At 32.1% G+C, this 27,267-nt stretch overlaps 2 protein-coding genes and 1 long non-coding RNA gene across 3 annotated transcripts; 2 read left to right on the plus strand and 1 right to left on the minus strand.

Moving 5' to 3' along the window:
• The first annotated feature begins 1,009 nt into the window (after nt 1-1,009).
• Nucleotides 1,010-10,855, plus strand: LOC133189597 (leucine-rich repeat-containing protein 74A-like). Its single transcript, XM_061324983.1, has 13 exons — nt 1,010-1,169; nt 1,250-1,337; nt 1,801-1,976; nt 3,116-3,223; nt 5,475-5,568; nt 6,337-6,386; nt 6,482-6,563; nt 7,052-7,137; nt 7,837-8,031; nt 8,239-8,334; nt 9,182-9,442; nt 9,692-9,777; nt 10,162-10,855. The coding sequence occupies exons 1-13, from the start codon at nt 1,020-1,022 to the stop codon at nt 10,247-10,249; spliced, it is 1,560 nt and encodes a 519-aa protein (XP_061180967.1). The 5' UTR covers nt 1,010-1,019; the 3' UTR covers nt 10,250-10,855.
• Nucleotides 10,856-16,378: 5,523 nt separating this feature from the next.
• Nucleotides 16,379-25,097, plus strand: LOC133189595 (growth arrest and DNA damage-inducible protein GADD45 alpha-like). Its single transcript, XM_061324980.1, has 6 exons — nt 16,379-16,493; nt 16,746-16,844; nt 17,147-17,270; nt 17,453-17,548; nt 24,321-24,455; nt 24,593-25,097. The coding sequence occupies exons 1-5, from the start codon at nt 16,456-16,458 to the stop codon at nt 24,411-24,413; spliced, it is 450 nt and encodes a 149-aa protein (XP_061180964.1). The 5' UTR covers nt 16,379-16,455; the 3' UTR covers nt 24,414-24,455; nt 24,593-25,097.
• On the minus strand, nt 19,502-23,807 carry LOC133189599 (uncharacterized). Its single transcript, XR_009721502.1, has 5 exons — nt 23,262-23,807; nt 22,753-22,826; nt 22,213-22,261; nt 21,657-21,724; nt 19,502-20,788 (listed from the first exon to the last, which is right to left on the minus strand). It is a non-coding gene; the product is annotated as an uncharacterized LOC133189599 (long non-coding RNA).
• Nucleotides 25,098-27,267: the final 2,170 nt, after the last annotated feature.

The following is a 27,267-nucleotide window of genomic DNA, read 5'->3' on the forward strand; positions in this document are numbered from 1 at the left end:
TAGTGCATAATTACTAAAAAAAAAAATCCTGCTTTTTTTTATTAGATAGTTAAATGACTTTGATTCAAAATTAAAGTATATAAACACTGATTTGTACTTTCAAGAAGTTAAAATATATTAATTTGAGTATCAAAACAATAACTCTAGATGGAAAACTCGTAGAAATTGAGCTAACGTGAAAGATTTTCAAATGAAGCATGAATAAAATTCTAAAATATGTATATTAAACAAAAACAAATTACGTTTGAAATAAAAAAAAGAATAAAGCGCATTTATAAAGAAAGTACTTTACTGAGCATTTATTCGTCGGTTCTCGGCCTTGCTCCAGATTTAATACATATTTTGCAACAATTACAGTATATACAAAACTCAGGGAGTTTAGTCAATAAATCTCTAAATATCTTTAATCTAATCCTGTACATAATACAAAACACCACTCACAAATTTAGTGACCATAAACTGACTCTTGCGCCATATTCAAACCTTAAGCCAGCATGGTTGATTTGACAGCATGTACAGTAAATAATATGTAATACATGTCATTGGCCTTGCCTTCATAAGCATATTAGCATGTAAACCCATGAGAAAATATATTAAATATCATAAAAATCAAAAGATTAGTGTCTGTAAATCATTCAATCCTGCAGTTTTCATTCAAGGGTAAAATGTTTCAAACCTGGGTGTATTTAAACCTATCCCGAAAATCTCACTCTCAATGTTACACGATGTACCAAAGTGTTTAAGCCAAGCTTAAGAAAAGTTAAGTGTTTGATAGATAAACAATTCCTCCGCCCCTAACATTAAAAGATGACGACTTCTAACTTTCGTCGTATTCACTCTGTAAATTAAATAACCACTCCAACCTGGCATTCAGTATTGTTCCGCGAGGTAAGGGACAAAATCTGTATTCTTATTTTTATCAAAGAACTGAAGAACGGGGTCCTCCAACCCCATTGCAAGTAGGATTATGATTTAATAAAGTCTATTATCAAATAACTCTCAAAAACATATTTATAAGTATGTTAGAGCCTGGTTGTATTATTCACATCGCTGACATGGATGGAATTGACTACACGGACGATTTTCTCCTAACTCGGTTTTTGTCCTTCGTTAATATACGATCTGGTACCTCGGATTCTTTCGTTTCCCTGCCCCTTAGCAAGTGCGAGGTACATGGAAGATGTTCAACCAATATGGATTTTTTCTTCTGTTTTAAAGGTTTAGTTCATTAACGACTTTGTCATTTCAGGTCTTCTCAAAAGATTCCACCAGTGGAACACCTACTAAAAATAAAAAAGATATAGAAGATGATCAGGAAACTGTTTTAGATATATCAGGTAATCTAAATTTAATGTAAATTTAAACAATTCAGAATTCTCCATTATTGCATAAAAATAATTGCGTCTGTGTTAAGAACTATCAAGTATTACACTGAGATCATTATTGGAAATGAGTACAAGTACGTGCAAATTTGAAGTAAGGGTGGAGTGGGGGGGGGGGGGTGTCAGGGGCTCCGGACCCCTTTCCTTAGATTTTTAGTCTTATTAAAAATTTCTTCGTAAATTTGGTTCATAATTATTTTTGTGACCCCTCTTAAAATATAAAATGTATGTTGTTCGCGTTTCTTTTACCCCCTTTTTTCCAGAAAATATTTTTGGGAATTTTCCTGATTGGAAATGCCCATCCTCCAGTAAAAAAAACAAAACATGGCTCCTCTCATGTCAAATTTCAATGATTATTTACACTGCTTGGTATCAATGAAATCAAATAGTATCTTACATTTTAAAATGCTTCATCTAGTGCCTCACATACCCTATGATGACACTGGCAGGAGAACGTACGAAAAAATCTGTCAGAAACTGGGAGTGGTACCCTCTTCTAAAGTACTGAAAAAGTTGGTGGAGTCCCCAAACATTGACATCAAACACTATGGACTGGGGCCAAAGGGGACTATGGCGGTGTCGGTAGCACTAGTGGTAAGTGATAATCTTAATATGTATTTTGCCAGTTGTACAGATATGTGATTACTGTACAGTAACTGCTAAGTGATTTTCTACTTGAAACACTGCTGCAATCCTTACAATGACAAGAACTTACTACATGTAATGATAATCGAACAATATTCATTTTATTCATACGTTGATTTGATATATCCCATTGAACTTGAAAGGAAAGACACCAAAGTCTAACAAATCTACCTCATATCTGGATATTTTGCTAGAGAACAACACTGATGGTAAACTTACAACTAAACTGTGAGATAAATGAGATGACATAAACATTTCTATCATCAAATTCCTTTATTTATGTAGCAATATACCATTATCACCTGCATATGGAGTTTTCGTCTCCCAGTTTATACCATACACAAGCGGATGTTCTTTGTACAAACAATTTCTAAAACGAGCTAGGCTAATACGCTATTGACAAATAAGTTGATAATACAAGAGTATCAGTAATATTGTTTAAAGTCAACATTTTGCAAATTCTGTGGTCGAAACAATGACTTTGTTTGCAAATGCAATTTGTCTTTAGGTCGAATATTGACTGACATCTTCCATACAAGTTGTTAGGCTATTACATGTATTTTCACACTGAATTATCTCCGGATTTTTCTGTTTACTCGATCATGACAAAGGACACACGGCGGGTGTGACCGGTCGCCAGGGTATGCTATAAACTCCTCCTTTGCACTTGGTCCCACCTGTAATATTTTCAGAGATCCTTGTTGACTCTGCTCCAAATTTGTATTGTTTTAAATGGACTTTTGAACATGATCACTGTTCGTTGTCGAATCCTGCTTTTAACACAAGCATGTTCTGCTAGCATAAAATCATCATCATAATTATATTTTCATCCACTGTATATATTCTCCTTTACTTGAAATCGTCATCGTAGTGTTTCGTTCTGCCCAAATCACTCAACTGTTTAGAATTTCATGTTTATTGATGTTTTACAATTTCTTTTTATTTTTGCGTTTTGTAACAATAACAATTATATTTGATTACAGATGTGTATATAATTTTCTGTTGCTTGATTTATTTATCTGAAATGTACATGTATAGGTTTCACAGTTTTCAGAAAATAAACATTATTATTTTTTTTTCTACTGCAGATTAACTCGACAGTGACTTCATTAAACATCAGCGGTAACAACATAGACAAGACAGGTATCCTGTATATACAAAGGATGATGGAGGAAAACCTGACAATTACAGACCTAGTAAGACAAGTCTGAATAAATCTATCTATAGTAAGGAACCTGACAATTACAGATCTAGTAAGACATGTCTGAATAAATCTATCTATAGTAAGGAAACTAACAATTACAGACCTAGTAAGTCAAGTCTGAATAAATCTATCTATAGTAAGGAACTTCACAATTACAGATCTAGTAAGACAAGTCTAAATAAATCTATCTATAGTAAGGAAACTAACAATTACAGATCTAGTAAGACAAGTCTGAATAAATATTTCCATAGTAAGGAACCTCACAATTACTGATCTATTAAGACAAGTCTGAATAATTCTATATATAGTAAGGAACCTCACAATTACAGATCTAGTAAGACAAGTCTGAATAAATCTATATATAGTAAGGAATCTCACAATTACAGATCTAGTAAGACAAGTCTAAATAAATCTATCTGTAGTAAGGAACCTCACAATTACAGATCTAGTAAGACAAGTCTGAATAAATCTATCTATAGTAAGGAATCTCACAATTACAGATCTAGTAAGACAAGTCTGAATAAATCTATCTATAGTAAGGAACCTGACAATTACAGATCTAGTAAGACATGTCTGAATAAATCTATCTATAGTAAGGAACTTCACAATTACAGACCTAGTTAGACAAGTCTGAATAAATCTATCTATAGTAAGGAACCTCACAATAACAGATCTAGTAAGACATGTCTGAATAAATCTATCTATAGTTAGGAACCTCACAATTACAGACCTAGTAAGACAAGTCTTAGTAAATCTATCTATAGTAAGGAACTTCACAATTACAGACCTAGTTAGACAAGTCTGAATAAATCTATCTATTGTAAGGAACCTCACAATTACAGATCTAGTAAGACAAGTCTGAATAAATCTATCTATAGTAAGGAATCCCACAATTACAGATCTAGTAAGACAAGTCTGAATAAATCTTTCTACAGTAAGGAACCTCACAATAACAGACCTAGTAAGACAAGTCTGAATAAATTTATCTATTGTAAGGAACCTCACAATTACAGATCTAGTAAGACAAGTCTGAATAAATCTATATATAGTAAGGAACCTCATAATTACAGACCTAGTAAGTCAAGTCTGAATAAATCTATCTATAGTAAGGAACCTCACAATTACAGATCTAGTAAGACATGTCTGAATAAATCTATCTATTGTAAGGAACCTCATAATTACAGACCTAGTAAGACAAGTCTGAATAAATCTATATATAGTAAGGAACCTCACAATTACAGATCTAGTAAGACAAGTCTGAATAAATCTATATGTAGTAAGGAACCTCACAATTACAGATCTAGTAAGACATGTCTGAATAAATCTATATATAGTAAGGGACCTCACAATTACAGATCTAGTAAGACATGTCTGAATAAATCTATCTATAGTAAGGAACCTCACAATTACAGACCTAGTAAGTCAAGTCTGAATAAATCTATCTATAGTAAGGAACCTCACAATTACAGACCTAGTAAGACATGTCTGAATAAATCTATCTATAGTAAGGAACCTCACAATTACAGATCTAGTAAGTCAAGTCTGAATAAATCTATCTATAGTAAGGAACCTCACAATTACAGACCTAGTAAGACAAATCTCAGAAACTTTATTTATAGTAGGAATTTATCTCATATATCTAAAGTTATAGACGAGTCTTAGTAAATCTATCTATTGTAGGATTGTATTATATATACAGTAAAACAAATATGAGAAAATCTATCTTTAGTTTGATTTTATCTAATATATCGACAAAAAGGGAAGTTCTAGTAAATCTCTTTATATAGTATAATTTTATTTATTAAACGTGTATCAACAGTTAGACAAGTCTTATTAATACTATCTCTAGTAGCATGATTTTTTACCATTTAAACAACAGTAAGAAAAGTCTTCGTAATTCCCTGTCTGTAGTGTTGTTTTATTTAATATACATGTATCTACAGCAAATATTCTCAAATAGGTACTGGAGAACCCATCATCGATGTAATATGCTAGGTCTTACTAAATTTGATGTAGTACGACAAGTCCTTGTATGCATGATCTAAGATCTAATATTAAAATATTTAGTTTCCTTAAACATGCATTTTCTAACTTAAAAAACCTAGACTCTTTGAAATGGACAAAATCATAAATATAGGCCCTGTCAGCACGAAACAATTACGTACATATGAACCAAAAACTTGTTCAGAAGAACTTTTCTTTAATCTTTTATGAATTAAAAAATGATTTTCTTTTTTATATAGGACGTCTCTGACAATCATTTAAAAACATTTGGTGCCAAAGCAATCGGTATGATGTTACAGGATAACAAAGGGATAAAGCGACTTAACATATCGGGTAAGAAAATAAAGGTATAATATCGGTAAAGCTAATTTCTGTATTTTAAGTTCATGTGACAATTCTGAATCACCTCAAGTCACTGGTTGAAAGAAGCACATATCGTTAAAAAACTATTTAAAAGTGAAGACAGAAAATCAAATATTTAGAAATATTGAAAGGGTTTGTGAGTTTTGTCCGATTTGTATACATGCTTGAGGTATATTTACAATAGAAGTCTATAAAACAGGGAATTTACTCAGGTATATATTAAACATTGTTTCAAATACATTTATATATGTAAAAATGTTATTAAGCATTTAATAGGAGGATTATGAATGTAATATAATACACTGAATTCTTTAAAACTTTTTACATCACTGTAGGCAGTTTTAATACGATCTCTGTAAACATTTGATTTATTTCAGGTTCATAAATAAAAGGGGTCAATGTAAATTCAATTAACAAGATCTTTTGTGTAGCCATTTAGGCAAGAGGATCAAATAATCTAATTTTTATTAAATTGAGGTCAAGGTCATAACTAGATAATCAGTCTCATATGATGAGGTTATAATGGATAAGCCCAGGAAAGCACATCTTGTTTATGTCTGAATTTAGAGGCCAAGGTCATATATCGGTCATTATAAATGATGTCAAATGTTTTGACTACATACAAAGTTCTGATCTATGTACCGATTGTTAGACAAACAAGAACGACAGGAATTCAGAGAATTGTTTTCTGTATATATATTGAGACAAAATGTATATGAATTAATTCTCTTTTAATAGGAAACGAATTCACAGATCTTGACGCACCTTTTATTACCAAAGAATTAGAGGTCAGTATCCACCATAAAATGTTAACCGAATAGAACCCCACACCTGTCTAAGTTATCAATGAATAATTCACACAATCTGTATTTTCTCTTATCAGGCCCACCCCGCCCTGGAATACCTTAACATCAGCCGAAACGAGTTTGGTGATATTGCTGGACCTCACTTTGAAAGAATGATATGTAAGCTTAGAGAGTTAAAAAGAATGATATGTAAGCTTAGAGAGTTAAAATGAATGATATGTAAGCTTAGAAAGTTAGAAAGAATGATATGTAAGCTTAGAAAGCTAGAAATAATGATATGTAAGCTTAGAAAGAATGATATGTACCGGGTAAGCTTAGAAAGCTAGAAAGCTAGAAAGAATGATATGTAAGCTTAGAAAGCTAGAAAGAATGATATGTAAGCTTAGAAAGCTAGAAAGAATGATATGCAAGCTTAGAAAGCTAGAAAGAATGATATGTAAGCTTAGAAAGCTAGAAAGAATGATATGTAAGCTTAGAAAGCTAGAAAGAATGATATGCAAGCTTAGAAAGTTAGATAGCTGATATAGCTTTAAAACATTTGAAGTACAATACACACTGTTTGAACTAAAATGGTCACGTTATAAGAAAGAATCAACAAACATTATACATTTTTCTTCCACCTGGTATTTATATAACTTCTATTTCAGCTGAAAATAACAACATGACAGAACTTAACATCAGCTGGAATCAGTTCAGAGTACCGGGAGCCAAATGTTTAGCCAGGGGATTGAGAGTAAATATTATACACCTATTTACTGGCTATGAGGACCATAGCAAGTTTATTGTCCCCCAAGACAGCGAAGCCAAGGGAAATCATAGTTGATGTTTAGGGGGACAATTAACTTGTTATTGTTCGGATAGTCAGTAGTCCAATATGAAAGGCGAGGGAAAGGGAATGCTCTGGTGAATAACAGAATACTACGATGACTATTTCACCATGGGCAAATAGCACAAAAACTATTCCATAGTAGGGGCTGTTTAGAAAAATAGCAAGTTCATTTAATTTGTCATATTTTTATCAAGAAAAAAATCAAAGACGTACTCCTAATAACAAACAATAAGTAACAATGATGAACAACCTTTATAAAACAGTTTAAAGAATATTGGTGTAAACTCATTTATGGATACAAACTCTTTATTATAAATTTTAAATTTCCGCAAATCAGATAGAAAAAAATTGGTGATAAACTTATACCTAGAATGTAGGTCTATCGGATTTTTGAAGGAAAGGGGACACAAATCCTTGAACTAACTTGCATTTTGCAAAGTAACCTGATTAAAAGGCTTAAAAAAATTTTCTTCCAAAAAAGCAAGATGTGTCTTTTGGATTTTCTTTAGCAATATCTATTGGTTACACTAGATTAAAGTTTGTCCCCAATGGAGCCACTTTTAGAATATGTCACTAAAATTCAGAATTCTTCATAATAACCAGGATAACATGAAGCTGAAGTTAGTGAACGCCTCGTGGAATGGTATCGATGATGAGGGGGCCAATGCATTCTCTGACTGCCTGAGTAACAATGCCGTGTTAACGGAACTCGATATCTCCTGCTCGCGCATCGGAGATAAAGGTTACGCCCAGGTCATGAGAGCCTTTAAGAAAAACGAAGACTTAGAAGTCCTACGGGTACGTACTAGAAAGCAGCTGCTTCTGAGGTTCAGAGACTTCACCCAATTTCAAATTTAGCATTGGATGTTTTTTATGACGGTCGCAAAACTCGCGGAAATTGCTCATACGCAAATAAAAGTTGAGTTACAGTATATCCGGTACACAATGTTCCTGTTCTATTGTTTTACTGATCTTCGAAAAATGTTATCATTTTATTTTTTGTAGATTGGCAGAAACAACATAAAAGAAGACACAGTGAAGTTGTCTTTGGATCTTCTAAAAGAAATACCGTCTTTAGCACTAGTTGTTCTTGATTTATCAGTAAGTTTTTCTATGGCTTGTACAATTTTAGTGACGTCATGATGAATTTACGTCTGGGACTATATTATTGTAGTTAAAGTCTTGGAAGTCTTAAGCTTTTGATGAGCAAGTTTTTATATTGAAGAGAGCTTTAATTAAATTATTTCTAGCGCTCTCGATCTATAACAAACAAGTTAGTCTTTTTTACTGTAATACATTGTACAGTTTGCTCGAATTCACTAATCTGGGAAAACATGTAAGTTTCGTAAATCACTTGAAAACACATAAATCAGTTTTTAGTTTTGTCCTTTAACCTGTAGAAAATTTAAACTATGCTAAGTCTGTAGCTACTCAGAAATCAGTTATTTTCCAAAATATATAATTAAAAAAAAGAACTACCTTTTCTGGATACAAAAAAATGGTAACGCGCTGGAATATTTTAAACATCATTATTATGAGCTAGACTTGAATCACTCTTTCTGCTTGACGCATTGTATTATATGCATTATATGTATATACCGGTATGTTTTTGTACCTCTTGTACAATTTACATGGTTTTGAGAGAATAAACTGAACTGAACACAGGCTCCCTGGGTTGCAAACGATGCTTAAAGCACTTTTCCGCCTCTGTGTTGAATAAATGACGTATATATGTATGCACAGTGATATGAAGGGTAGGGGGTCTCACTCTTGTTTGTTTTCACTCAGACAAAAAAGAAATATATAATGGAATGCAAAGATTGGGCAAGTTCGACCATACTGCAACAAAAAGTTTTTCATTTGTAATATTATTAAAGAAATAGAAAGAAAAATAGTTTAATCTAAATAACTTTAATAGGTAAACATTTTTCAATTAATTCTTTTTCAGGACGTGATGCTGGGTTCTTCAGTATTAAAAGAATTGGAATCTTTGAAAGACATTCATCCGAGTTTGGAAGTGATTCACGGATACACGGACTCGTACGGTAAGAGGAAAATGGCTGGTTTTATGGACATGGGAGAGGAAGCCTTATGGATAATTAAAGAATTTATTGAAGAAAAGGAACTGACGGTCGCTAAGCTGTTTGCCGAGTTCGATGAAGACGGAAGTAATAGTGTGGATTATGATGAGTTCCGCCAAGGAATCAAGGTACACTTGTCCTTAATTTAAGCTGTACCTGTACAAACAAAATCCTGATATTAAATATCCAATGAGTAGAAGAATTAGAATATTTGAGTGAAATAACCATACAGTTATCATAGTTATTATGAGTCTATTTTTTTAATCGTCGGGAAGACAAATATTTAAAGTAAAAAAACACATCCATTAAAACTTGAAGAGTTTTTTAATTCAACCTTTGACCTTACAGTTTGCTTATAAATCTATTTCTATTTTCAGCAAGCAAAAATTCCACTCTCCTCGTACCAGGTTGATGCACTAATTACATTTATAGACATTGATGGAGATGGGGATATAGATTTTAGGTTCGTAGTTAACAGACCATCGACAAACTGTCCCTTCTTTGTATGCATGTAGTCATGATCAGGCCCGTAGGAAGCAATTTCAGTTGGGGGGGGGGGGGCACAGCCATACATTTTTCAGTTGACAGTTGAGGGGGCACTACCAAAAATTAAAAAAATAAAGGTCATCAGGCGTTTTTATTGAGGGGGCACAAGCATAAAGTATCTATGTTTACTATAGTAATCTATACATCTGCAAAATTATTGGGGGACACAGCCCCCCCCCCCCTTGTGCCCCGGTTCCTACGGCCATAATAATTGTGAGTAATTTGGAATATTAATGAAAACTTTTCCACAGCTGAGTAAACAAATAAATTTTCGATTTTATTTATTATAATTTTTTTGCAGTGAATTAGTTCTTAAAATGAAAGAAATAACAAAGAAACGGAAGGAAGAGGAAGAACAACGCCAGGCCGAGGCACGGAAACGGAGGTAGATTCCAGAGGGCTTCAAGATGACTTCCATGTCAAAAGTGTACGTCATTTCCGGTGAATATCAGATGTTCTCACAGAGAATGATCTCCGGAAGATTTCTTGCCAAAGGGTCTTGTAGTCTTTCACTGACTTTTTATACAATATCGATGTGTCCAACAGCCCGAATGTGAAACTTGACTTTTTTGTGTAAATCTGCATGTATGTGATATTTGTGATTGTATCTGTTATGAAATATTTCCTACTGAACGAGGTGTTTCAGGTTTAAAACTGTTCAAAATTAATTTAAAGTTTAATTAGCTTCACCTGCGCGAGTAACAAATCTTTTTGTTTTTGCTTTCATTTTTCGCAACGGAAATCTGTATTACGTATAGAAATAGAGAACATTGGTCTCCTTATGAAACACATTTGGAATATTCATAGAGCCTATCTTTTTAACCGACAGTTTATTACTAAAAAAGTTCATTTGAACACAAGACTACACGTTATTCAAATATTTTAATTCATACTATGAATGAAACCTCATTTGTTTGAAATTTAATTTTAGGTGACGTTAAACGTAGAATTAATCTCGGATAGCCTAAAGAAGTTTCTCCTTGTTAACAACGAAATTGCCACACAGTATTAATTGTTGTACATTTTTGATGTTAGCAAATTGAATTCATGATATTTTAAAAGGGTTCATGTATGTTCAATAATGATTTTTTAACACAATTTTTTAATCATATTAAGCATTAACCTTTCAATGGTCGAAAGCTGATATTGAATAAATTCTAAAAAATCAACAGAAGCCTCCAATTTATATGAATATATAAATGTAAAGTGAATGGGGTTCACATTATTTGAAAATAGGAATATGGTCAGCTATAAGAAGCCCCCATAAGTATTCTGTTTAATTGAAGATATCGGGAAGCGTAAATTGCATGTGTTTATTTTAAACAATATTTTATTGACAAAATGGACAAAGTTACAAATACACTAGTAATAAATACAATAGAAATGGGAAACAAGCCATGAGGCTTATATTAATCCCTCTTTCTGCAAATTCAACAAGTGAGAGAACATGTACGTAGATGAAACCTAATATTGTACTAATATTGAAAACGTTTCATATATATTTGTTTTTTAAAATCTTTTACTTTCAATTAGAAAGTTTGGAACTACAAGAAAAATATTTTGGTTTTTCCTTTCTGAAAGATTTTGTGAATCATAAAGTAATAGGATGAAGTATTGTAAGAATAGTTCTATTTCGCACTCTTATAAAATTTTTACAATGAAAAAAAAAATGTGCGATAGATTTAATTTCACCACATGAACATATTGGAGAAATACAAAGATTTCTACGAAACATATGTAAATTCAAAGAACTGCATTCGAGTCTGAGTTTCGTATGTTAAATCTGACCAGGCCTACTCCCAACAAAGAAGTAATTGGGTATTCTAGATAAACTAGAATTTAAGTATCATTTGAGACTCGAAAAGGATGGATTATTTTGAATCACCAAAGGTAATTTATTCCAAACACATATTGTACTGAGAAAGAAGGAATTATAGTATAGTTGAGTTCTAGTTTGAATTTCTTGTAGTGAGTTTTCTTGTCTAGTTTTGTAACTATGAGAATCGGAGACAATATTTACTAAGTAATCAGGGGGCTTTTTATGATATATATATATACCGGTATTTTGCGGAATTGAATTAAACGATGATTTTCTCTTCTTTTCGATAGGGTTACCCATCCCGTCTCTTTGTATAACAAGTATCTAGCTGCCATTCTATTCCCTCCTGTAACTATTCTAGCTGCTTCGAGTTGTACACCTTCAAGTTTATCTACTAAATAGACTGGTATATTATCCCTAATTATATCGGCGTATTCCAGCTAGTATACATGTAGGTCTCACAAACGAAAAAAAAATATTTTGTAACGTTTTCCTGTCCAGCATAAATGGGTATAAACCTTAGAGAAATCATATTGACCTCGGCCTTCGTGCTCGGTCTATATGCTTTCTCTAAGATTTATAAGCTTTTGTAATAAGACCATGGTAAAAAATATCTTTGTTTTACGTCCCTTTATTCTTTAAAAAGATATCTTCCAGTCCGACCAAATAACAAACACATTTCAATAAACATATTCTATAATCAGCATTTAACATTGACTAATAAATGAGAAAGAAAGCTGTTGCACGTTTTTTATTCTTTTATTTTCAAGTACATGTACTTTATTCAATTATGTCAAAAACAAGAGCATCAATTAATATGATTCAACACGCTTGAATTTCTTTTAAATTTTGCTTTCTGACTTGGTATTTTTTTATTTGGTCTTTTTCTCTCAAAAACTATTGTAGCCTCAAAATTGATTGAATTCCAATATTTCCAAAATATAGAGAGAAAATTGACGAACTTGTGTTGTTTTTAACGGATTTTTCTGAAAATCTACCCTCCTGGGGACGTAAAACAAAGAATTAATATACACTGTACTGTGGCCTAAAGGCATTAAGTGTGTGCAAAAATTAGTGAAGATTTATAAAGAAAATTGCACAAATTCGCATATTTAAACACCAGAGATCTTTATATTTCATGGATCTATTATTATATATGTAATCTATGTTAGGCAAATCAGTAAAAAAAAAAAAAAAAAAAAAAAAAAAAAAAGACATGTATATATCAGTCCATGGATTTTTTTTATTCGTGTTATGTATCCTTAATCAGTTAATTCTTTGTACATGTGGCCTATAAATTGATTGTTCAATGGGCATCATAACTGGTCGAATTAAATATATTGAAATGTAGACTATTTATGTGTCAGTATTATATACATTCAGTTTTGCCAGTTCAAATGGGAATAAAATTTTGAATACGTACATGTGGAATTGTCTAAAAAGAACTGATATTTGTTAAGTTGACATAAAAGCTCACTAGACAATATACTTTTTTTTTTTAAATCAGCGACATACCCAGGTAGCACAAAACATTTTCAAAACATTTTATTGCAGTTATAAAAAGGTTTTTTCAAAACATTTCAGAGTAAACATTTTAAAAATGTTTTTAAAACATTTTTCTTTCCCATTGTAACATTTTAAAAACATTTTTAAAATGTTTTCAAAAAGGTTAAATTAAAATCTTTAAGGAACATTTCTATAAAATGTTTTTGAAACGTTTTAAAAATGATTCCAAAGGTATGTCTTGTTTGCATATATTAAACAGTTTCATATTACGTTATAAAAATGTTTTTAAAACATGAATTAAACATTCCTCTTCTATATATATGAAACATAGTAGTGTTACGTTTCTAAAACATTTCGAAGGAACATTGTCAGAATGTTTTTTAAACATTCTTAATATTGCTTATAGTTTAATATTTAAATGTTTCAGTGTTGGTCGTGAAAATGTTTTAAAACATTGAACAAAACGTTTTTTTCCTCCGACAACTGAGATATTTTATTTGTAATTTATGCAACATTCTATAGAAACATTTTCAAAATGTTTTTAAAACATTTATATCATTGTTAATATTAATGCATTTGTTTATTTTCAAAGTATGTTGTAAAAATGTTTTAAGAACATTGACTATAACGTTTGTCCTTTTAAAGACTTAAACATTTTATTTAGCATTGATGCAATATTTAGTAATGTAATTTTTTAAAAATGTTTTTTAAAATATTCATGACTAACCCAATTTTTCTGAAAAAAAAAAATAGAATATCCAAAGAGGATTGAGATTAAATGAAGAATTGTTTTTAAAAAATGTTCCGAAAACATTATCCCAGTATTTTTATTTCTTTTTTCAAAATTTCTTATTAGGTTGACAGACATGTAATCAATACAAAGTTCACTGAATAAACTAAAGATACTTTAATTTAAAAAAGAAAACCAAATAATAAGCAAACTGATTACAATAATTAACACAGCCTGATTTTTGACGATCTCCTTTGTTTGCATCATATACACTAAGGCAGCAGATTAGGAGTGGCCTCACTGGTCAGTTTCAGTGTCATGATAACCTTGTTATGCAATTCTCCTGCTGGGCAGCGCGTACAGTGTTTAGTGGTTTGCAGCTTATCTAGGCCAAAATTTGAATTCTGGTAAACAGGTTGTGCGCGTTTTCTTGTTGCTGATTTTCAAACAAGATTTTTGCATCATATAAGCCAGAAGAATTAGCGCTGGATTATGAAAACCTGCTTTGTGAGTATAATTTCATCAGAAATTTCAAAAGATTATTTTTAAAAGTGACTTTTCTGTTACCAGTACATCATTGTATTTTTGTATGCATATGTGTAGCAATAACAAAGGTATTATGTATTTGAATTGAATACTTTAGGCAATAATAAATATTCCTCCTTGTCTTATGTTGATCATTACTCAAAATATCTTTTTATTGAAACATGAAATCATATTGCAGTTAGATGACAGTTCCATCAACAGACTTGAATTTCATTCAAATCGCCACATTTGAAAGAACCGCCTGTAGCTGATAAAGCATTTTTTTTGTACGTAAATATCATTGCTCTTCAATAATATTTGTGTGTTTTAGTTATGAACATGCAACAACTCTAATTCTTTTCATTAATGCAAATGGGAAAATTTCATGTGATTTTATGATTTAAAAAAATGTTCTTGTATATTTTCATTATTTAAAGATATGATGTAGACGGATGACTTAAACACTATTGTCTCTATGTTTACAGGTTCTGCTTTACAGAAAAGATTGAGCGTTTTGTTCAATTTTTTCCGAGGACAGACTCCTTGTAAAGTTTATCAATGTGTGCGATTTCATTTACATAGTAGATCCGCCGCTCTGTGGAACCTACACATGTACATGTAGATACATGCTTTTTGCGGGATCGTAAATGATAACAGTGATCTAGGTCTGTTTATTCTGTTTATTGGGAAGGATTTATGTGATTCTGTTGTTTTTAAATTCAAACAAATGGAATGGAATGAATGTTTTTCCTTTAAAAATACCTGTCGGGTTAAAACAGAATACAGTAACTCAGAACTTGTACCGGAAATGGAACTAAAATATGTTTCTCATATTAAATAAGGATTTGTATTAAAATTTATAAAAATTGAATTCATATCAGTTGTGATTAATTCTTTGAGAGTTATAATTAAGATGAAATGTATGAAAAGCACTTTTAAATTCATACAAAATGATGTTGATATCATTTAATGAAAAAGTTAAGTGACATTTCAGGAAAGAGATGTCATTGCAACATTTGGGTAAAATGTTTTAAAAACGTTTTAAAAACCATACAAAATCACGTGAATAAAATATTTTCAAAAATGTTTTAATAACATTTAAGGAAAATGTTCTGATGACATTTGCTGAAACATTTTGCTAAAATGTTTTAAAAACGTTTAAAAAACCATACAAAATCACGTGATTATAACATTTTTTAAAAATGTTTTCTTAACATTTTAATAAAATGTTCTGATAACATTTGCTGAAACATTGTGCTAAAATGTTTTAAAAACGTTTAAAAAACCATACAAAATCACGTGATTAAAACATTTTTAAAAATGTTTTTGTAACATTTTGAAAATGTTTTTAAAACATTTTAAAAATGTTTTTGTGCTAGCTGGGTAATAGGATAATGAATGTGCAAATGTATATATGAATCTCAATATTTGTTTGAGCGTTGTAGCCCATGCACCTCCACTTGTCTTGCTTTGATAATACATGTATGTTTGTTTGTCATCTGAATGATGTAAATTCCTCACACCTATCCCGTGAATGAAATACAAATCCACGTGGCGGATTCATTCATGCTTTGGCATGATGAAATGACATGGGGGAATCCCCGGCCCAGAAATCCCAAATTTAGGCCACATCCGGTAATGGTGCAATACTTGCAGAAGATACCCTTCTACTTTGAACGATACGATTTTGAGGCTAATATGTGCTTAACAACAGCAAAATTAGCCATCCATGCAGAAATAATCAAATTCACTATAGGATTCCATGTGTTTTTATTTATATCTGTTTACTATGACATCATCGGTAGCTAGCAACATGGCACAATTGACCTTTAAACCGACGAATTATCAAATCACATGGCGAGAAACTCTGTTAGCTCCTCCCCTCTTAGGGTCAAAGTACACGAGGAAGAATGTGCTGACATAATGTAAGACAAAGTTCAGAAGAGATACACGTTACCGGCTACCAAGGAATCGTTTGAAGAAGAAGCTGCATAAGTGTGAAATATTGGAATACTATGACTTTAACTGAGTGTAATACCACAGAAGACAAAAGGTAAAAGTTCTGAAAGAAATCACATGCTATAATTATTGAGCGCGAACGGACACGTGTTTAGGGAAATGCATTTTAGATTTTGGAAACTCTTCACTAAAACCACCTATATGCATCATGAATATTTCGCTATTAATTTTGTAGTATTTATAATTAGATGCAGTCAGAAAATCCAAATTTTCTGCCATTGAATGTGAAATTCTGAATGCTTAATTTAAAATCCAACAGCTGTCAAAAACTTATGTTCTTTTGCAGTATGGATCTGAACAAGACATTCAAAGAAGTGATAGAACAAGCTGCAGATAAAGGCAGAGTAACAACGGGGCTCTACACGTGTGCCAGAGAACTACAGGTGTAAGTGTTCGAGTGACAGGGATAGAACTAGACATGAGTCTGCAGTCTGGGAGAGAGATTTAGAGGAAGGATGAGTGGATAACTTTGGGGTTTATGAGAGACTTGTGAGAATTTAAGGTCTTGGGCCTAAAATAAGACATACATGTAGAGGAGAAACAAAGGGTATGAACATAATGCTGACTTTATTCCAATTAAGATGTAAGGGAAATGTGTGGAAGATATATTCATCTTAGAAGTAATTTAATATTTTACTGTCTCAGTCATCTATTGGTATTGTTTAAATGCTGTATATTTCTATGTAGGGCACCAGAGGGGGTGTTACTATGTGTGATGCCAGTAGAGGAGAAAGAGAGTGATGAACTGGTCCATATGCAGCATGTACTGATAGAGGCTCACTGCAGGGAACACAGGATTACACTTGTAAAGGTACATCATGTTCAAATTATAGTTAAATTAGTCTGTCAAAAAGTTGTAGAGTTCATTATATATATTTTAATGGATGTGAAAATAATTAATAAAGTAATATATTTTTACCTCACTATTCTCAAAGCTAAAAAAAAAAGTTTTTATTATTATATCTGGAATTAATTCTTGTTCATTGTTTTAAGGTGGATAGTGCAATGAAGTTGGAGCAGTTCCTCCTGATTCCAGCAAATGCTCGTAGGAAACATAAGGACCTTGACCTTAGTTGTGTTGTAGTTCAGGTAAGTCAAGGTCAATTCAAACTCCATGTGTGAATTTATACAATTTGGAAGACTACTATACTGTAATTCACTGTTATTGTTATGATAACTTCTTAAATGCGTGTCTACGAGAAAACCATGCAGAATGCTATGAAAGCAAGTTTTTCAAAATTTCTTGAAACTTTGCATACAAAGTGAGATCAAGGTCACTTACTTACTGCGTAAGTTTGGTGACGTCATTTGATTTGTTACCATGGATACAGGGAGAATTAGTTTATCGTCAGCCTATTTCTATACCCAGTATGGAAAAATAACACCTTTTGTACAATCATATTCTGTTTGTGTATAAAAAAAATTCCATAATATCTTCATAACTAATGGATTTAAGGAATTAAAACCTTTGAAAAAAATATTTACAGAATTTTTTCCACATACCTTTTTGAATGTGAAGAGCTACGAGTGCAAAAAGGTCACGATAATTGTAAGAAATAAAGATATTTGAATAGTCTGCAGAAAAACAGCTATAAAATTCCAAGAAACGCTTCCATTGATTTCATATTTTTAAAAAGTGATTGTTTTTAAATATATTATTTAGTATTAATGGGATTTTGGTTGCAAATTTAAATTAATGGAGTTTTCACTCTTGTAAGTGCAGAACTGCAAGTGCAAAAAGGTCACAATAATTCTAAGGGATATTCTGTAGAAAAAACAGGCATAGAATTTTAAGAGACACTTCAGTGATTATATTTTTTATCAAGAAGTATTTGTTTTAAGATATTTAAGTAAAAATAACAGGCAATTTGGTGGCACATTTGAATTAGTTGATTTTTTCACCCTAGCAAAATTACACAATATCTGGGTAGAAAGGCATACTGGACTAGAGTGATTACATTTTGAACGTTAAATCATTTCAGGCACATGACCTTCAATCTTCATGACTGAAATTAGCTTATATTTATCCAGAATGTCACAAAGATGCATGATTTGAATATTTGTTTAACCAGAAGTCTTTTTCGAGACTGTAGCTCTACTGGTTTGTACTTCTAACAAAGGAAGAGATAAGTAGCAGTTGGACTTGACTTTGCAACAGAAATAAATAGAATAATGATCCTTGATTTGGTCTCTTTTCATGGAAATCTGACTAAAACTAAAGGGGGAGTAGATTTTAAAAGAATTTTACAGAAATTTCTATTTTAGTATTCATAGCAACACCGTTCATCAAAATCAAAATCCGATAAAAAAAATTATGTATCTCAGTGTACTTTACTTGTGCCAAGTAATATTGGAATCAGACCAAAACTGTAGGAGTAGCTTTTGTTGACGGACAGACAGACGACCAACCCCTTACTATCGCATAAGCTCTTCTGGTCTCTAACCAGTAGAGCTAAAAATCATGAGTTTTTGACAAGGCTTAATGTATTATAGCAATGAACTGGTTATACATGTAGCTATGGGGCTCATTTTACAGGATCCCTTAGCATGAAAATGCACATTGCAAAAACTGCAAATACATAAAATTGCAAGTTTAACAGAGAGAGTGTTCAAAAGTGTGAACACATCAGTAAATAAAATCCACTTTTTCACAGTGTTGCCCAAATTTCATACAGTTCTTCATTGCAAAAGTTGTTTTTAAACATGCAAAACATTTTATACAAATGCTGATTTTGTTTGCCCTAAAATTATACAAAATATACAAATGAATGAACAGAACAAAGTTTATGTCTTTTTTAATACCATAAAGTCATAAAAACACAACTAGTATTTAAATGAAATATTTGACAATGCTCAATTAAATTCCTTCAACTGCATTTGAAAAATACCAAATGTATCATGTACATGTACATGTTACTTTTACAGAGAAAATTTAAAGACAGCAACATTATAAAAAATCTTATTACTAAGATGATCTCTAATTTTAAATTGTCAAAAAAAAAAAAAAAAAAATTAAAAACTCATTTGAAGCTACTACACTGAAATAAAGCAAAATAATAATATTTGAATTAATATGACAAATAATGGCTATGCTGTTCTTAACAAGACAATTTTTATTGATATAACATTTGTATTCCTTTGTATAACTTTGATCCCCTGTTATGGCCCCCCTATTCTCTTGGGGGGGGGGGGGGGGGTCATGATTTGAACAAAATTTGAGTCTACATTACCTGAGGATGCTTCCATTTAAATATGACTAATTATGGCTTTGCTGTTCTTGAGAAGAAGATTTTAAAAGGCTTTTTCCTATGTATTCCTATGTAAAACTTTGATCACCCATTGTGGCCCCACCCTACCCCTGGGGGGAGGGGGGGTCATGACTGGAACAAACTTGAATCTTCACTACCTGAGGATGCACCCATATAAAAATGACCAATCATGGCTTTGCTGTTCTTGAGAAGAAGATTTTTACAAATTTTTCCTATGTACATGTATTATATGCAAAACTTTGATCGACCATTCTGGCCCCACCCTACTCACGGGGGTCATGATTGGAACAAATTTGAACCTACACTACTTGAGGATGCTTCCTTTTAAATATGATCAATCATGGCTTTGCTGTTTCTGAGAAGAAGATTTTTAAAGGCTTTTTCCTATGTATTCCTAAGTAAAACTTTGATCACCCATTGTGGCCCCACCCTACCCCTGGAAGTCATGATTTGAACAAACTTGGATCTACACTACCTGAGGATGCTTCCATATAAGTTTCATATTTTCAAGCACAGTGGTTCTTGACAAGTTTTTAGGTGATGCCATCAATTTTTCACAAATTCATGATTATCTCCCCTTGGAAGAAGGTGTGGCCCTTCATTTGAACAAACTTGAATTCCCTTTACCCAAGGATACTTTGTGGAAAGTTTGGTTGAAATTGGCACAGTGGTTCTTGAGAAGAAGATGAAAATGTGAAAAGTTTACAACCACGACAACGACGACGACAGACAATGGACATATTTCGATCAGAAAAGCTCACTTGAGCCTTCGGCTCAGGTGAGCTAAAAAAAAGTTTCATCCTTTTCCTTTGGAATGCCGTCGACAGCTTGAAGCATCAACTCTGTACCTTGGCATGGTGCAACAGGCCCTATTGCTAAATGTACTGACTGTAAAATATTCCTGAACAGTATTGCAAATAGTCCAATTTCTGAGATACTTGGCACTTTAAGGGAGGGTAATCTCCATTTGACAGGATATGCTTTGCATGATTGAACAATTTATGCTGAGATCTTTCATCTTTTGACCAATTTATATGCACTGATGATATGAATTCAAAATCTGTAAAAGCAATGACAAATTGATGTTTGAATTAAAGTTCATAATTGATATTGCAATAATTATGATAATCAAAGAAGACATTTTAGTACAGTAAATTTTCATTTATACCCAAAAGCAAAAGAGCATGTATTTTGATGTTCTAAATGACATTGGGAATTAGGGAATAATTTCAATTTTACAACAAAGGGACCTTGGCAATGCTAGCCTGAATCACCTTTATTTCCTATTTTGTAAGAGATCCAAATGCCTTAAATGGCTAATTGAGTTTAATGCAAACCTGCAAATGATCCAAATATAAAACAAGCTAATTCAGAGAATTGTGGCCCCCACTTATGGAAAAAAATGAGGATGGAAGAACTGGACCAAAAAAAAAATGCAGATGGAAAAAGAAAAAGGTCAACCTTAACCTTTCAGCTTTTGGCCTTAAAGTCAATTGGTGTCTTTTTTTATTAAAGAAATAAATTCAAGACCTCAAAGAGAACCAAAGTTATCACCAGGACATTATTTATTGCAAGATATGAATTTTTCAACTAAACCTTTTAACTTTGAAATCAAAGGGGATTTCTTTAAGTCATTGGGAATTATGATATAAAATTTAACAGAAAAAGCTCAAGGGAAACTAAAGTTATTATTTGAGTTTTTTTTGTTTTGTAGGAATTTCCAACCTTGACCTTTTGACCTCAAATCAATAGGGATCTTCTCTAGGCTGTAAGGAGTTGTGATATGAAATGATATTGCAAAAGCTCAAAGGCTTTAAGAGATATTGTTCCCAAATTAAAGTGTTATAGTACATACATGTGCAGACAGAATGACCAATGGACAGACCAATAAACATTTATTGGGGGGGGGGGGGGGTGGAGGCTGTTACCTGCAGGTATTAGGTCATATGTTTTCTGTTAAGTCCATGACTTCTTCCATTTTCCTCCACTCTTTGCTCTGTAAAATAATTGAAAAAGCCATGAAGTATATATACCCTTATACATTACAGTTAATGCTAAAAATGCTAATGCTGAAACAATTTGAATGAATCATAATTAAATAATTTTAAAGCTCAAAACTTGAACTATATGGACTGGACTTTTCAGTTTATCAGTCACATATTCAGGCATCTTCACCATTTAGACCTTACTTCACATAAATTGTTCTTTGTTATTTTACTTATCAGTAATGTGAATGAGCAGTTACATGTATATTATCATGATTATAGTAACTTGTATGTATACATTATAAAATGTTAACCACATGTACAAACTCTGGTTCATGTCATTGAACTGCATGAGAACAATGTCCACTTGGTTATATTTTTCAGTGTGGAAATGAAACATATTTGTTAATTTTATTTTTTGAGATATTAAACATTGACATTATCTTTATCATTATGTAGAACCTTAAAAATATTATATTATATTACAGTAAGTGATCACCTGTTTGGTTTGATTCAATTGTTGCCTTGTCAATAGGAACACATTTCTGCTAAAGAATAAACATTAATTTTAATATTAACTATACAATACTTAATAATCCTCATAGTTACATGAATACTTATAACCAGTTATGTACACATAAAATGAAACAGAAATCACACTTGAGATTTTATTTTTAGAACTAATTCAAAACAATATGCAATTGAAATTTTATTTCCAAACAGGATTGGATCATTTACATGTGAAATGATCAATATTATGAAACTATTGAGTGTAAAAGCCATTCATCAACATTTACAGTAGAATCCTTAATTTATGTGAGTACTAAATATACTCAAATGAGAACAAGAATTAGCAAGTGGACTTCTGCTCAAGAGTTTTCACTTTTTACATGTATTTCAGCTATAACATAATAAAAGCAGGTAATTTTGCTTCATAAGTGAAACTTGATGTATAAGCTACTGAGTAAATTTTAGAAATAATTTGATAAAACTTTAAAATTTACATATAATTATAAACACACAGTATATGTATATGTACCTTTAAGCTCTTCCTTCAGCTTTACTTCCATACTGATTTTTTAAAGTGTGTTTCTATACATCTTTTGCATATACCTGTAACAATTAGGAATCAAATTAGTTGATAGATATAAATCATTATAGATTGGACATGTAAGTTGTATAAACTTGATATCAATAGGTTTTCACAAACTATAAACACAAAGTCAGTAAATATTTCCAATTATGATATCACTTTGTGATATTATATTTACATGTATAGGGTTGTCCTTAAGACCTGTGGGACTGGGGAATTTCTTCACCTATAATGACATAATTCCCCAATTACTCTGGTATTGCCCTCTCAACCTTCACTAAGGGGAGGAACCCCCAACATGCTTTTTTTTTTATATATATAAATCTGTTTCATTTCTTATTGACAACCCAAATATCATGTACAGTGTCTCTCTGAAAACTTTAAGGTCAGAAATTAAGTTAATTTCAATGGTTTAGCAAAATTCCTTAAGTTTTTAAACTGTATAATGTTCTTACCAGTTCCAACAGGCAAAACCTCATTCAGCTTGACCCTCTCGGTTAACGGGTTTGCATAATAGCGTCTCCCCTATCAGGTATGGGTGACAACATGTTCTTTTTTCCTTTTCCAGTGTAGACCAAGTATATTTCTGTGTTTGACACATACATGTACATGTAGGTATGTTTACAGAAATTAGACTGTCCAAGTCCCATAACAGCTGTATGGTTCAAGATGGTTAACGATAAGAAGCGTTTCACGGACAGAAATGTCTTATGTGCTGCATTTAAAATACCTTGTATATTCAGCTGAATCTATTTTACAATCTTTCAACAAAGCTAGAGATCTTTTATCATAATATTGTCCTCAAATCAACACTTCATCTTTTCGTCTGCCATTAAGACATCACACTTTTAATTCCTTTAAATAAGGAGAGTTCCACTAAGGGAGATAATTTTTCTAATAGTTTCAGCCAACTTCAATCTATTTTTAAATTAGCATAATGCCATTTGCAACCAAATTCCTTTTAACTATATATTGATTTTGAAGGATTTTTGCAATTAAACTGATATTTATAATGTTTTAAGCGTTTCTTGGGTTTTTACAGCATTCTAAAGATAGTGGTATTTTAAACACATTGATTTAATCTAATTTTAGACCCCACTTTTACAGAATCAGTGTTGATAAATGAAATTAAATAAAATATTTCTAGTTAGAGCACTTCCTTTAAATTTATTTAATATGTAACATTTGAATAAAAGTGCATTTTTTCCTGCAATTTTTTTCTCTTAATCTATGGGTGTTTTTCAAAATATTTTCATAAAATGTGCTAAAAATAGAATATAGGGCTATAATAGGGATCCCCAAAGGTACCTGACAGTTTTGATACTGGGATTTATTAGAGGACACATGATGCTAATCAGAAACAATAAAATCAGTCAAAATGATCACAATGCCTTTCATAATAAAATTTGGATTTTGCATGGTTTTCTCGTAGACACGCATTTAAAAGATAAAGAACATCTAAAACCATGAAAAAAATTATTCAGAAAATGAAGAGTTTTACTCATATTTGACAGGTTGCAAAGGAGGGGAGGACACAGTTGGAAAGAAAGTTTCTGAATGGATGTCGTAAACATCCCCATAATCTGGTAATCCAGATTCCGGCCTGATTTCCCCTGATGACCGCATCCCAACGGACATGCCATATGGAAGTAAGACAAAAATATACATGTACATTCAGTACATGGAATTGATAACATTCTAAATTCGTTGTATTAAAGTAGTAAAATAATATATTTTATTAACTGTTTATGTTTTTTTTTTTACCTCTTTCTTTTTGTTCTTGCAGAAGTCTGCAGACTTGTAAGTAAAGGAAGTAGTTCCTGCAAGCTGGCCGGGAATGGTTCCGTTATTATGTTTTCCATTTTACATTGTGAATTCTGCCTGAAAGTGACTGTTCTTCCAAAACCATGGCTGTAGGAGTGGAGGTGGTGTTTGGACCCCCCACGTATTGGGGGTTCCCCATCTCCACTTTCCCCAGCTCTGATCCTGGCCCTCAGAATAACACTTTGTGAATGGAACCTCATTATAGCTGGACATAAACCATTCCCATATGTACTGACTCATTTTCAGTGTGTACATTCTAAATGCATATTGGAAAAAGCATGAAAAAATATGATAAAAGCAAGGAAAGTGATAGGGAGGCTTTTGAGAAGAAGAAGAAGAAGTTGTGATGATGATGAAGAGGACAGAGAGTGAAGAAATTATACAAAAAAAAAAAAAAAAAAATTCATTACTTATGGTGTTCTTTTACATGATTATGACATTGATTACATTTAATTGATCTACTTTAATAGAACTTTTAATAAATCATTTGTAAAAGTTATGTTCTGTATTTTCTTTTATAAACAAAAAAAAAAACAAAAAAAAGCAAACAAAAAAAACCAAAATGTGTTTGGTGAAACACTGATGGCATGTATGGCAACTTATGGCTAAGGTTAAAGTTTCTCAAATGCAAGTCAAACTCCAAGGTCAAGAGATCAAAAATGTTGTTACTGAAAGAAAGGATTTGTGTCAATGGATATACCTGGTAAATATGAAAGCTCAAGCACCAACCATTCAAAAATTTTGGTCAAGGTCAACGTTTTTTAAAAAAGGTCAACCTCCAGGGTCAAGGTCAAAGGGTCAAAATTTATCGTATGCAGGGGAAGACCTTGTCAAAAGAAATACACGTGCGAAATATAAAATCCCTAGCACCTGTTCAAACTGTTCAAAAGTTATGGCGAAGGTTAAAGTTTTTCAAAAGTAGGTCAAACCCCAAGGTCAAAATTGTTGGTAACCTAAGGAAGGTCTTGTCACAAGGAATATACCTGTGAAATTTGAAAGCCCTAGTGCTAACTGTTCAAAATTTATGGCCAAGGTTATAAAGTGGGTCAAACTAAGGTCAAGGTCAAAAATATTTATACCCATGGAAAGGTCTTGTAACGATGAATACACAAATGAAATATTATAAAGCCCTAGCACCAACTGTTTAAAAGTCATGGCCAAGGTTAAAGTTGGGTAATGTTTTGCAAAAGTCAAACTCCAAGGTTAAGAGGTCAAATACGTTTTTGCCCAAAGGTAGGTCTTGTCACAAGGAAAATACATGTGAAATATGAAAGCCATAGCTCCAACCAATCAAAAGTTATGGGCAAGGTTAAAGATTTTGCGGACAAACAGACAGCTAGACGGACGGATAGGGCAAAAGCTATCTACCCCCGAATCTTCGATTGCGGCATAAAAAAAACTTTGTAAGGCTAAGGACACGTATTGGTAAACCCATTTGTTTTACTGGTAGTCACATGACTTTACGTGAGTAGAAAACGTGTAAAATAAGACTACTGACTGTGAATGATAGTGAGTAAATTAGAAACCCCCACAATAACCTCGTCAGAAGTCATTACTCTTATACACAGTTTCTGTGTCAGTTGACACTACAGCAAGAGTGAGTACAAATCAGGTGATGCACGGGCTTCTTCGTCATTTGTACAAACTCAAAATGATGCTCAATATCTAGTTGATGTAATCAAGGACTGTGTACCCCGAAAAAGTGGGATAAAGGTGACTTACAAGTGATAAATGTTACATTTATAATTTACCATTCCTTATAATTTTATCATAATTATTAGAACTAGTAAGCTTTAAAAAAAATCATTACATTGCTCATTTTAAGTTCACAGTTTACACAATTTAAAACGATATTTCCAAATGTGATATTTCACATTTACAGAATATGTATGTAAAATAAATTCTGTTATAATGTTATTACATATACACCTTTACTTATCTTTTACGTCTTCAAAAATATCCCTTTAAAAAAATTCACAATTTCTATTCACAGAAACCAGGGAGTTTTTTTTCCTAATTTATATTTGGATCCTCCCTCCCTCCCCCCCCCCCCCAACCTTCCTGGAGGCCTGCTATTTTTGAAATTAAAAAAACATTTGAAATGTTTTACAACGTTAAACATAATGAATAATTAATTAAAAAAAAATAAAACCAAAAAATCCAATAAACCTCTATGAATTTAAGCCTTCCCGTGTCATTCATTAAATGTGATTTACACAATGTGTTTTCAGTGGTGTCACGGGTGAAAATCCAGTGCTAGGAGCATGTGACTTTGACAGAAGAAAACACCCAGCCTATATTTATATGTAATAGAAATCTATAATTAGAACGTTAGTCATGTAATGGCCATGTTCTATATTTGGAACATTTCACAAATTAAGACCTTGCAGATATTCTTCTACAGAAAAAGTTCTTCTATTTATGTTTACCAGTCATAAGTATATAAACAAAACACAGCTGATGTTTATCCTTACGCAATTGTCCTTTATCCTGATCAAGGATTAGCGCACTGGATCGTCAGTTGAAAAATAGGAACATCCTAGGTGATCGACCAATCGAAGAGCTCGATCCAGAGTCAGGGATAACCACATGACTAATCCGGATTACGACATACCACATACCTTACACGAATTCTCC

Source organism: Saccostrea echinata, unplaced genomic scaffold, assembly GCF_033153115.1.
Source record: "Saccostrea echinata isolate AGI-Se365-2 ecotype Australia unplaced genomic scaffold, CSIRO_AGI_Sech_v1 ptg000019l, whole genome shotgun sequence".
In the NCBI taxonomy this organism is placed as follows: Eukaryota; Metazoa; Mollusca; class Bivalvia; order Ostreida; family Ostreidae; genus Saccostrea; species Saccostrea echinata.

What these genes read in the sequence shown, in the direction of transcription:
- LOC133189595 (XM_061324980.1), top strand. Translation starts at nt 16,456, where the DNA reads ATGACTTTAACTGAGTGTAATACCACAGAAGACAAAAG. An exon ending in AATACCACAGAAGACAAAAG is followed by an intron (nt 16,494 to 16,745) that starts GTAAAAGTTCTG and finishes GTTCTTTTGCAG; the next exon opens with TATGGATCTGAACAAGACAT. An exon ending in TGTGCCAGAGAACTACAGGT is followed by an intron (nt 16,845 to 17,146) that starts GTAAGTGTTCGA and finishes ATTTCTATGTAG; the next exon opens with GGCACCAGAGGGGGTGTTAC.
- LOC133189597 (XM_061324983.1), top strand. Translation starts at nt 1,020, where the DNA reads ATGTTAGAGCCTGGTTGTATTATTCACATCGCTGACATGGATGGAATT. An exon ending in TGCCCCTTAGCAAGTGCGAG is followed by an intron (nt 1,170 to 1,249) that starts GTACATGGAAGA and finishes TTGTCATTTCAG; the next exon opens with GTCTTCTCAAAAGATTCCAC. An exon ending in AACTGTTTTAGATATATCAG is followed by an intron (nt 1,338 to 1,800) that starts GTAATCTAAATT and finishes TGCTTCATCTAG; the next exon opens with TGCCTCACATACCCTATGAT.